Raw genomic sequence first — 11,475 nt, forward strand, 5'->3', positions numbered from 1 at the left:
TAGTTTATTCTTACAACTGCTGCCTACAAATGTAAGACATCATTTTAACACAAGAAAATCTGCTGTTACCTTTACTCTCCCACTACCATGAACCAATGCTCTCAAAAAACTGTTATATATAGGTCAATTACATTCTGGAACATGCTCCCCTCAGAAACGACAGTATCAAAGTGTCATCATAGTTTTAAGGTTTATCTCAAGAAATCTGTGATTCATAATGAAATTTCACTGCATAAATGAGTAATTTATTTTAATTGTTTCTCTTATTCTAGGGTTTTTATTTTTGTTTTAATAAATGTAATGTACTGGTTTTTATGATGTATGTATTATGTATATATTAATATTTGTGTATTAATGCATGTATTCTTTTAATGTGGACCCCAGGAAGAATAGTCTCACCTTCGGTTGAGACTAATGGGGATCCTTAAATAAATAAATAAATAAAAACAATATATCCTAAGACGAATCGCTTAAATGAGTTAATATAGTGTAAACTATATTAAGGGGCTGATTCTTTAATCTTATATAAAGCCCCATTCAATTCTGTCCTATTAAAAGAGATATTTGACAAATTAACAGTGAAACCCCCTCTTACAAACCGTTGGTCATTATTCCTCAACAGTTCCTCTCGTCTCAGCTGTCCTGCTCTTCCTACAGTGTTAGTAATGTCCAGTCTGCCAAACCTCAGTGCCATCATTTCTGCTTTAGCTTTTTCTGATATCACGCAGAATTCTTTAGATTACAGAATAAATCACACAGTCATGCAAAAATAGAGGGACGAGTAGAAGTAGAATTGTAACTATGGCCAGGGTCAGGATGGATGTTCCCACAGATCATGAGAAGTATTTCAATCTTTGTCTAATTAATATGAGAGAAAAATATTTATATAGACTGCTTGTGAGTAGAAAATGGTAACTTGAAGTGATGATGAAGTTGTCTTGCAGAGTCATGATTCAGTGATATAAGAATGGACAAAGGGTACTTCTTTAGTGCTGTGAATGTTTGGATATGTTCCACTCTTCTTGAGATGAGACTTTTGTTGCTCACAGAATTAACTATATATCTATAATGAGAGCAAGAATAACAGAGAAAAGTGATGAACCCATTCTGAGAGCAGACCAGGCTGTATCCAGAGCATCCGGAAAGTATTCACAGCGCCTCACTTCTTCCACATTTCATTATGTCACAGCCTTATTTTAAAATGCATTAAATCAGCTTTCTTTCTGAAAAATTCTTTAAAAAAAACTGAAAAATCATGTGTATTCACACCCTTTACTGTGAAGCTCCAAAGTGAGTGGAGGTTTCTTCTGTTTCCACTGATGTTTCAGCTGCTTTACTGAAGCGAACCTGTGGTAAATCCAGTGGACTGGACACGATTTGGAGAGGTCAGACTCTGTCTACATGAGGTCAGGGTTGACAGTGCACGTCAAAGCACAAAGCAAGCATGAAAACAAAGGAATTGTCTTTAGAGACAGAATTGTCTGGAGGCACGAGGCTGAGGAAGGGTCCAGAAACATCTGCTGCCTTGAAGGTTCCAATGAGCACAAAAGCCTCCATCATCTGTAAGTGGAAGAGCTTTGGAACCACCAGGACTCTTCCTAGATCTGGACGGCCATCGAAGCTGAGTGATTAAAGGAGAAGGACCCAATAACCCAATGGTCCCTCTGTCAGAGCTGCAGTGTTCCTCTGGGGAAAGAGGAGAACCTTCCAGAAGGAGAACCGTCTCTGCAGGATTACACCAATCAGGCCTGTACGGTAGAGAGGCCAGACGGAGGTCTCTTCTCACTAAAAACACATGCAGGCCCGTCTGGAATTTGCCAACTCTCAGACTATGAGAAAACAAATTTCTTTGGTCTGATTAGACCAAAACAGAACTCTTTGGAGTGAACGGAGGGGTTATGCTGGAGAAAACCAGAACCACTCTTCACCAGGTCAATACCATCCCTACAGTGAAGCATGGTGGTGGCAGCATCATGCTGTGGGGATGGAAGACTGGTCAGGATAGAGGGACAGCTGACTACAACATTCCTGGATGAAAATCTGCTCCAGAGCGCTCTTGACCTCAGACTGGGGCGACGGTTCATCTTTCAGCAGGACGACGATCCAAAATAATGAAGGAGAGCCTTCAGAACAACTCAGTTAATGTTCTCCACGTTCAAATAGTCATAGGAAGTCAGCCTCCAGCTCTCTGTTCTCTGACTGAACTGACAGAAGCTCAAAGTTCAGCCTCCGTTTGTGCTGCATGAGAGCTTTGTGGTGAGAACTTTTGGAATTCAAAGAGAATAGCAAGGAGGATGAGCTTTCTGTTTGAGAGTTTTCTCTCTTCAGCGATAGCGTCCCTCTGCCAGGGCTTTGAACGGCTGAGGATGAGCTCCAGGGTCCCCCTCTTTAGGCACAGGTTACAGGTGGTGACTCCACCTTTCCCCAGCAGAACGTTAGAGGTGCTTGGTATTGTGTCACAGACCGCCTGACGTTCTGAGTCTTGTATTATTTACGACCCTATATTGCTCTGGAAAAGATTTAAAAAATGTATCAGAAGAAGTTGAAAGAGAAATGATCAAACTGAAGAGTTGGTTTTATAAAAATAAGTTGTCATTGAATTTGGCAAAAACAAAGTTTATGATTTTTGCATAAAGAAAACAGAATGATGTCACTCTGTCTATCGATGGTGTAAATCTTGAAAGGGTACCAGAGTTTAGATTCCATGAAAATCTTACATGGAAACCTCATATATCATATGTTAAAGCTAAAGTGTCAAAAACAATATTTGTTTTAAATCATGTTAAGTTTCTTTTACCTAGTAGGACACTGACAATGTTATATTGTTCACTTATTCTGCCTTATTTAACCTATTGTGTAGAGGTGTGGGGTAACACATATAAAACTAGTTTAATGCCATTATGTTTATTGCAGAAAAGAATCATTAGAATAATAAACAAAGTCAGTTATAGGGAAAGCACACATGTATTATTTATCAAGTCTGGTCTTTTAAAATTAGACTTAATAGAACAACAGTCTCTGTTAGGAATGTTTGAAGTTAAAAACAGAGTTTGATTAAGATGTTTGTTTTTAGCTCTGAAGATTTAAATCATAGAAGGAGATTTGATTTCAAGTACCCAGTTGTTCGCACCACTTTAAAACAAATGTGTTTTTCTTTTATTCGTGTTAAACTTAAGAACTTAGAAAAAAATATTCTCCAGTTTAGGAATATGTTTAGGAGAATGAAATTGGAAAGTGATGTCAATTAGAAGTTGATTTCATCTTCTGAGTTAATTTTCTTTTTGTTTTACTATGTTGATTTGTTTTTGAATGGCCAACAGCGGGGCCATCTGAACTACGTATATTTGTTTAAATATATGAGTATTTTGATTTAGAAGGAGCCGACACAAAATAAGAACACTGTTCTTCCATCTGTATTTGATTTTGTGTTTTTATGTTCCTGAGGCTTCATGAAAGGAAACAAATAAAGAAAGAAGAAAGAATAAAACCTCTTCGCTCAAACTACTTATAGAGAGTTTCTATGGTGGAGATTAGGACCTCAAATATCATGAGGGGCCACAGAATCCACGGGAGGTTTTCATGTTGGTAAATCCAGGATTGGAAAATCCCAGGGGGCCCAGATTTGTCCAAGTTTGCTGCACGAATCACTGCTGCATCTTTCAAGCTGCAGTCAAAAACTTTTCTCCAGACTCCTCCCTGGTGTCTCGGTGATGGATGGTTCTGAGTGGAGCCAAGTGTGAAGAGAAACTTGTCAACAACTTTCCCTTTCTTCAATACCAGCGATCAGGACTTAGTCGGCACGTCATCCAATGAGATTGGACTGAAGCTATTGTAGTAGTCTAGAATCAGAGCTCTGAACTTGTCCAGAATATGATGTCAACTCCACTTGTTTGTTGCATGCTGGGATTATTTGTTTTCTTTTTTTGCTGTTATTTACTCTCTCAAAAGAAAAGACAAAAATCAATATTAATTCTGACTCCTCATCTGAATACAGAACATTTGTCCCTCCAGATGATTATGCAGAGATTTTAATAAATTAAAAGTAATACAGGAGTTAAGTCACATTACATTTCAGAGACGGTAATCTTGTAAAATAAGATTACTTTACAAAGATAGCTGCAATAAAATCTAATGTTTTACATTTTAGTTTTGAAATTTAAAGTATTGCAAGTATCATAAAAGCTAAATCTCTAATTATCTTTATTGTCAAGTTAGAGGATTCACTGAAATGAGTTCAAACCCTGTTTTGTGTTTCAGCAGCAAACTGAAGTGAAGAGCATCTCAGGACCAGTCTGGACTCATCAGGTAATGTGTCATTTCTGCACTAGCCGTCGCCGCGGAAACCACTGACCACACAGGAGGAGCAGAGCGCTGCGCCGACATTTCTACACGTCCTCAGAGACACACCGACAGCAGAGTAACAGCAAATCACTTTATTTTCCTGTCATTAAAAATCAGTTGAAAATGAAAGCTCCCAGAAACAGAAAGACCTGGAACACTGATCAGCCTCCATTCAAGTCTCTGCAGGACCCAAGCCCAGCCCGCCCCCCCCTCCCAGAACCACAGAGCCTTTCTTTACAGTTGCAGTGAGACCCAGTGGCGCCGCCCAGTGGCAAGTCACAGGCATTACTTTTACAGCAACTTTTGACAGCAGTGCCTTAGCCAGATCCACAGTTCCAGAGACATTCACAAACAGAAGACAGACGTCATGAAGCCTCACAGGTTCAGCTCTTTCAGGCCTCAAACGGAAGATTAAACATGAAGCTTTGATTCATGCGCACACAAAAACAAACTGCTTCCAATTTCATCTTAAGTCATTTTTCCTAAATTCTTTCACAACAAAAATCATATTTGTGAGAAAAGCTGATCAAACTGATCCTCGTTTTGAAGCAGCATCACACCAGAGAACAGAAGAAACCCGGCGGGTCAGAACCAAACTTTAATACAACAGAAGCGTCCTATCAGCTCAGATCAGGAACATTTTCTTCTGATTTTTTTTTCCAAAAGTTAAATCAGTTTCAGTTACAAAACAATGAAAAGACGAGGTCAATAAAGTAAAAGGAGACCCTGAAAAAGAACTGCATGTGTTGGCGTTACTGCGGTCGCACGTGGGGGCGGGGCTAAAGCACTCCAGAAAAATCGGCATCAAAATGTTCGTAGAAAAGAGCGTTTGAGTTTTGTGTTGATCCGCAGTTTGTGGGCAGTTTCAGCTCCACATCAAAACAATCAAAGCCGTCGCACAATGATGACATCAGCAGTTCTTTCATCCAGGCTGAAAACAAAGAAAAGTCCCTAAAAGGCTGATGGACTCGAGTGATGCGTCAGGAAACAAATACTGCTGCGCTTGTGTTCAGCAGTTTCAGGTAGAGCCGCCGTCGCTGCGCTTGGCACCGGTCAGAGTTTCTCAGCAGACAGAGCTCAGTTCTCGGGGCGGTTGAGGGTTCCACTCCTCGTGTCAGGCGCCCCTCATTCGTCCGAGCCGGCCGAGCGTTTCTGGTTCCTTTTGCGAGGAGATCTTCTGGGAGACGCTTTGTCTGCAGAGCAAAGAAACGATCAAATGAGGAAACACCGACGGTGCAACCTGCTCTGAAGACACCGAAGAACAGTCAGATTTTTAACTAAACTAAAAATAATAATAATCCGGCATATTTTTGATCTTCCAAATGATTACATTATTGTAGTCAGTAAAACCTCAGGCATTTATTTTTAGAAAATGAAACGTTGAAAGCAAACATAGTAGAAGCCGAAATGACGTTGGTTTTTTTCTCCTTCACTGATGTCTAATCAGTCTATCTCTGCTTTACACCAGTGAAGAGTTTGATTCATAATCATAAATAAGTCGTTCTTGTTCTTCTCTTGCATCTTTAACTAATATAAAATTGCATAAAAACAATTCATTTTCTGAACTTCCCACTCCTCTTCAACCAAACTCGACTTTAGTTACCAATTACTATATTTAATGAGTCAAATGTGACATAATGTCTTTTTTTTTTGGTTTGTTTCTATTTTATAATCAATGCATTTCATTATTTCTGCAATGAGTTTGAAATATTAATGCAGTTTGGCCTGTTTTTTTTTTTTACAATCTATGCTTGAAATAAACCAAATCAATCAATCAGATGGCATGAACTATAGAGTCATCTAGCTGTAAACTCTAAATAGTGCAGAGAAAGAAGGTCAGATTGAGCAGGCAGAGTGACAGAAAGTGCCTCTGGAGATTCTTTTTTATATGAAATCAAAATAAAACAGCTTGAAAACATCATGTTTTGGATTCTTGTCATTGAGAGTAAAGATGCAAATTTCTATAAAAGCTGGAGGCCTTTTTTCAGCACAACACCAGCTCTGTAACGTTACAAAATCTCTTCTAAAAAAAGTTGCTACAGAGTGCTTTCCTGTTTGTTATATTTAGAAAACAGATTTGCATAAATGTCCTATGAATTAATGTTTTTATATTTATCTGCCACTTCTTAATGATCTGATTTTAAACCGGTCTGTGATGGCATAGTAGCAACGCACAGAGCAGCTAATTAGCATAGCATCATAGCGTCAGTGGCTAACATCTCTATCTACAAATCAACACTTGGATCAAATACATGTTTGTGTCCAAAAGCATCTAGATTTTCTTAAAAAAAACCTTTTGTATTAAACTTACATTTCTTCGACTATTTTCTATTGAAGTCCTTCAGTGAGAATCATCACGTTTTTAAGTTAATTCTTAACAATAATCCGAGAAAATCAGGTTATATTTCAGCTACATGCTAGTTGTTTTGGCTAATTTAGGATTTTTTTTTGCTTTTAGGCTAATTTGGCATTTATCTAATATTTTAGCTGCCCATCAGTTTCAGGGTTTCCAGCTATCAACTTCACTGTTTTTAACTATTAATTTCAGCATCTTCAGAGACCAAATTCAGCTTACAGCATTCACACTAGCATTATCACAGGTAATGTTATATATCTAGTTTTTAGTTATTTTAAAGCTAATCATGGTTAAGATGTGTGTTTTACATCCAGTTTGTACATGACCTGATTAGTCGAATAATTGCAAAAAATAATTGGTGATTAGTCGACTATTAAATTAATGGTTTGTGGCAGCTCTAGTGGACGGCTGACCAGAGGAAGCCGTCTGTGAGGAGATGCTCGTGAGGAACAAAGAGAAACAGACCAGAGAAGATGATTTGAAAGAAACCCAGCGGCGTTCCTGTGGCGTTCAAACACACACACAGAAGCAGACCTCACCTCTGCGGCTCTGCACTGAAGACGCAGGGGAACGTTACAGCGAGGAAGGCAGAAGGGAACAGAGAGAAAGAGGAGGGTGAGTGCTGGTCGTGCTGAAGGTTAAAGATCATTCTGAAACAAGTGAGCGGAAGAGAAGAAAACCCAACAGGACAGAGTGCAGGACACGTCTGTAAAAGAGTGTCCTGCAGCCAACAGGCGGGGTTTGACTCTGGCAGCTTCGCTGTGCTTCGAGTCTGCTGCGTGCAGTAAAAGGAGGTGCAGAGTACGCACTGATCTGGTTGAGGGTTTCTGCAGGGATCCAGCTCATGTCCACGTCGTTGTGGCTGGAGGTTCCTGTTTCCACCTTCTGAGCCGGACGCCTCCTCTGCAAACATACACGGTGAGTCAGGGTCACCTCAGCTACACCACCGTCTGAACATGTGAGAAATTAATACAAAAACAAGTCCAAACCTTTCTGGACTCCAGCAGCTGGTGAAGTCCCACGATGACGAGCAGGCCCAGCCCGGAGAGGAAGACGTACATGAAAATCCTGAAGGCAGAGGACAAGTGAGAGGCAGCAGAGGTGACGCCTGGAGGCAGATGAAGATGTCTTACGTTTCTCCGTCCAGCCCGTCCTCCTTCTCAGTGATGGTGACAGTCTGGTTGAACACGGCATCTTGGAAAATGTTTCCCTGAGGACGAGGAAGAGCAAACAGGAGTTAGTGATGAAGGTCAGGAAGGACGCACAGATGGGTCAGGTTAGGTCAGTCCTGCTTACGCTGCTGTCCTTGTAGTTGAGGTTGATGACGAGTCCAAACGGACGGCCTCCCATGGGCTCGGCGGGGATGAAGGAGTACTCGAAGGTGGCCTGTCTGCCAGGAGGAACCACGATGCCGAGCTGCAGAGCCGTGAAGTTCTGGATGTAGAACTGGTAATCCTGAGAGGAGCCGACAGTTAGAGCAGGAACCACGAGCACCCTCGTCCCCGTCTCCTCTCCTCACCTGAGGGTAACGGAAGGAAGCGTCCAGAGAATCCACCACGAAGTTCTCAGGACCTTTGTTGGTGAAGCCCAGCAGGAACTTGACGATGTTGTTGGCGGGGAAGTCTGAGCAGAAACAAGAGCGTGGGTGAGGGTTTCAGCCAGAGCTGCACCGGAGCTCAGACAGCTGAGATGAAGCAGTCACCTTCTCCTTTGACGAAGAGGATGGTGGTGTCAGCGTTGGGAGAAGCCTTCACCTCTCCAACCAAAGCTTCTTCCTCCTCTTCTTTTTCCTCCGTCTGAACACAAACAAAAAACTCTATCAAATACAAATATTTTAACTTAACTTCATAACTGTAATAAACCAGAAGAAAGTCTGAAAAACGTTCAATAACTCTCCTCTTCATCGCAGCACAACTCACCAGCTCTACATTTTCATCATCCTCCACCTCAGCCTCATTGTCCTCATCTTCAGCAGTCACATCGTCCACCACATCTTCATCCACGGCGTCAGCCTCCTCATCCTCAGTCAAGTCTTGAGCTTGTACCAGCGGTCCTGACGGGCAGAAGACGTTTTAGAGATGAGCATCCCCGACAGACACCTACTGAGCATGCTCAGTAAAATGACCTTTGTGTGGGACAAAAACTCTAAAGCTATGTCCGAATTCCTCTGCTACGCACTATATACCACATTCGCCATTTTCTAGTCCTATTCCAAAATCAAGTGCACTGGAAATTTCCCAGAAGTCTATACAAAAATCAAGCGTGCATCTAGCTCACTGCGTTAGCGAATATAGACCATAATGCATTGCAGTCGTACAATTTCAAACAAAAAAACGTGTTTAAATCTCATTTTTTAATAAACTATCCACATTTTCCCCCTCAGAACACAGTGGAGTCATACATAAACATCATGAAATGTTCACATTGATTTGGTTTTGAATCTGTGAAATCGGTGACGTCATATCCAGCGTTTGGAGAAACGAAAGAAAAATAGTGAACATCGTGTCCAAACTGCTTTTAACATCCAGGGCACTATTTAGTCCCGTGCTTTATAGTTTTTTAGTAGTCAGGGCTCAGGGAGGGAATTCAGACACAACCTAAGAACTTTTCTTGTTTGCTTCAATACAGAATTTATTTTTAAGCTCAAATAGATTACTTTATCTGCAGATTAAAGTTCAGTTCTAGAAAATGGTTTCAAATGACAGCTGATTAGAAATAAACAAAGGTGGGAATTTTATTACTGTAATAAGAACCAATTCCTAAAGAAAATAGCAAACAAATTTTTTGGTCAGAAAAATATTTGAATTATTTACAGGTCAACTTGTCCACTGAATTTGTTTAAGGATTGTGGGGTGGTTGGAGCCTATCCTGCTACTGAAGGGTAGGGGCAGGGCACAACTTGTGAGTGTTCAGCACCAAAAAATTCACTTTTTTATATTTGAGTCAGTGACACCAAAACATTATCTTTTGTGAAAAATAGTTCCTTGTTTCAGATGCCGACCTCATTAGAGAGATCAGGGATATACTTTCCATCAAACTCACTTTGACAGGTGACCTTTGACCCTGTATAACCTTAACATATAAAAATTATATTAAATTGTTACATCATCCTGAGGGGCGGGGCTCCTGTCAAAATGAGTTTGATGGAAAGTATATTCCTTATCTCTCATTTAATTTAATCTTGTTTTTATCAGAAACTAATAAAGGGCAGAGGCTGCATGTTTCATTTAAAGTTGAATAAACTATCGTCTTCATTGTCATTATTTTTAGTTAGTTTAAAGTTAAAGATGGTTAATGTGTGTGCTTTACATCCACTTTACGCATGACCTGATTAGTCGATTAATTGGAAAAAATAACTGGTGATGAGTAGACTATTAAAATAACAATTTGTGGCAGCACTAATTGGAACAGATCTCCGGGTTTTGCAAACACAATACTCCTGTTTTTCTTAATGATGAGGTGGATTTACTTCAACATAAACCTAACCATTTCTGCTTCACTTGTTTTGCTGATGTGCTACATGTGAAGCCCCAGCATCAAAGAATAACAGTTGTAATCATCCTTCACTTCAAACCAACCTCATGCTCGGAGGGTACAGAATCTCAACATTGGACTTCAATTTAAAATGGGTTTTCAACATGAAGACCCACATCGTCAGATGAAACCATCTACCTCTCACAGTAAAACTCGTCTAAATGAAGCTTTATTGTATCATCATAGTACCAGATAATAGAATAAATGACTGGATCAAAAACCTCCTGAATGAGCGGCTGTTCTCATGACAGGACCGCCGTTGGCTGAGTTTCATGTGAGCTTCCATCGACATGCCGTAAAGACAGAGACTGTGGAGAGGACGCAGCCTTAAACTAAACGTGCTGAACTAATGTGCTCGCGCATTAGCCTCTCAGCTAGCTGCTCGTAGGGACACGTCAGTCTAAGCAGCGCTCATTCAGCTAGCTAATTCTCACTCAAACAAGAGGGAGGTTCCGAAATTTGAGGGTAAAACAGCTTCAAACACCGATTAATATTTACATACTCTTTCATCTTTTTGAATGCAGGGACGTGTTTGGTTAACCGTGGGAAGGCCTTCCCCTTCTTCACGTTTACTAGCTGTTAGCAGCTAGCATTAGCCTCGCGAGCTTGGTTTGCTTCTTCACAGTATAATAATAAACATTAAATGTTATGGCAAACTCACCCTTAAGAAGCACAGTCGCTGGGAAAACTAGCAGCGCTAGCAGAAACAAATTAGGTAGAAATTTATTCATTTTCGAGTAAAAATCAGTGCGTTTTCATTCAGTGCCTCTCGGACAGTCAGACGGCTAGCGCTGCTTCCGTTTCAGTGACGCATGCGCTGCAGCGACACCCGTACCCCACACAAATGGTATCTTCTGTGTTTTTGGCATCAGAGTTGGTACAGCCCTCAGAAGGTTATGTTATGCTGTTATTCTCTGTGAAAGATGTTACAGTTTATTTATGTATTTATTGGGGTGGGTGTTTCCAAAAGTTAGTTTCAAAAGAGGATTCTAGATTGTGACCTCGCTTTTTCACCTGCACCCCGGACCAGTAGGTGGCGGTAATGCGCCTTTAAGTTGGTTGCCAGCCGCTGTAAAACCAGACGAAGAAGATTTTTTTTTTTTTTAAATTGAACAACTGAACATGACAGAACATGGCTTAAGTGGTAAGAAAAATAAAAATCAGTGTTTACCGCCATCAAATCATAAAGCACAATAATGAAAAGAGAAAGAAGAGGACAAAAAGTGATCAAATGAATAAATAGT

At 40.5% G+C, this 11,475-nt stretch overlaps 1 protein-coding gene and 1 long non-coding RNA gene across 3 annotated transcripts; one reads left to right on the top strand and one right to left on the bottom strand.

Annotated features, from left to right (window-relative positions):
* Window positions 1-4,418: 4,418 nt before the first annotated feature.
* Window positions 4,419-11,091, bottom strand: ssr1 (signal sequence receptor, alpha). Of its 2 annotated transcripts, XM_024265538.2 has the most exons (10): window positions 10,893-11,091; window positions 8,617-8,750; window positions 8,400-8,493; window positions 8,217-8,320; window positions 7,994-8,152; window positions 7,831-7,907; window positions 7,687-7,765; window positions 7,507-7,600; window positions 7,237-7,251; window positions 4,419-5,534 (listed from the first exon to the last, which is right to left on the bottom strand). In XM_024265538.2, exons 1-10 carry the CDS (start codon window positions 10,960-10,962, stop codon window positions 5,467-5,469), a joined length of 894 nt encoding a protein of 297 aa, XP_024121306.1. In that variant the 5' UTR covers window positions 10,963-11,091; the 3' UTR covers window positions 4,419-5,466. The 2 variants fall into 2 exon arrangements, with proteins under 2 accessions (XP_024121306.1, XP_024121307.1); XM_024265539.2 differs by lacking the exon at window positions 7,237-7,251 and having other exon boundaries at window positions 10,893-11,077.
* Window positions 6,886-9,086, top strand: LOC112142282. The gene is made up of 2 exons (XR_004947441.1): window positions 6,886-6,941; window positions 7,093-9,086. It is a non-coding gene; the product is annotated as an uncharacterized LOC112142282 (long non-coding RNA).
* Window positions 11,092-11,475: the final 384 nt, after the last annotated feature.

This window comes from Oryzias melastigma, unplaced genomic scaffold (genome assembly GCF_002922805.2).
Source record: "Oryzias melastigma strain HK-1 unplaced genomic scaffold, ASM292280v2 sc00320, whole genome shotgun sequence".
NCBI lineage: Eukaryota > Metazoa > Chordata > Actinopteri > Beloniformes > Adrianichthyidae > Oryzias > Oryzias melastigma.

What these genes read in the sequence shown, in the direction of transcription:
- ssr1 (XM_024265538.2), bottom strand. Translation starts at nt 10,962, where the DNA reads ATGAATAAATTTCTACCTAATTTGTTTCTGCTAGCGCTGCTAGTTTTC. An exon ending in AGCGACTGTGCTTCTTAAGG is followed by an intron (nt 8,751 to 10,892) that starts GTGAGTTTGCCA and finishes TCTGCCCGTCAG; the next exon opens with GACCGCTGGTACAAGCTCAA. An exon ending in TCAACTACAAGGACAGCAGC is followed by an intron (nt 7,908 to 7,993) that starts GTAAGCAGGACT and finishes CCTCGTCCTCAG; the next exon opens with GGAAACATTTTCCAAGATGC.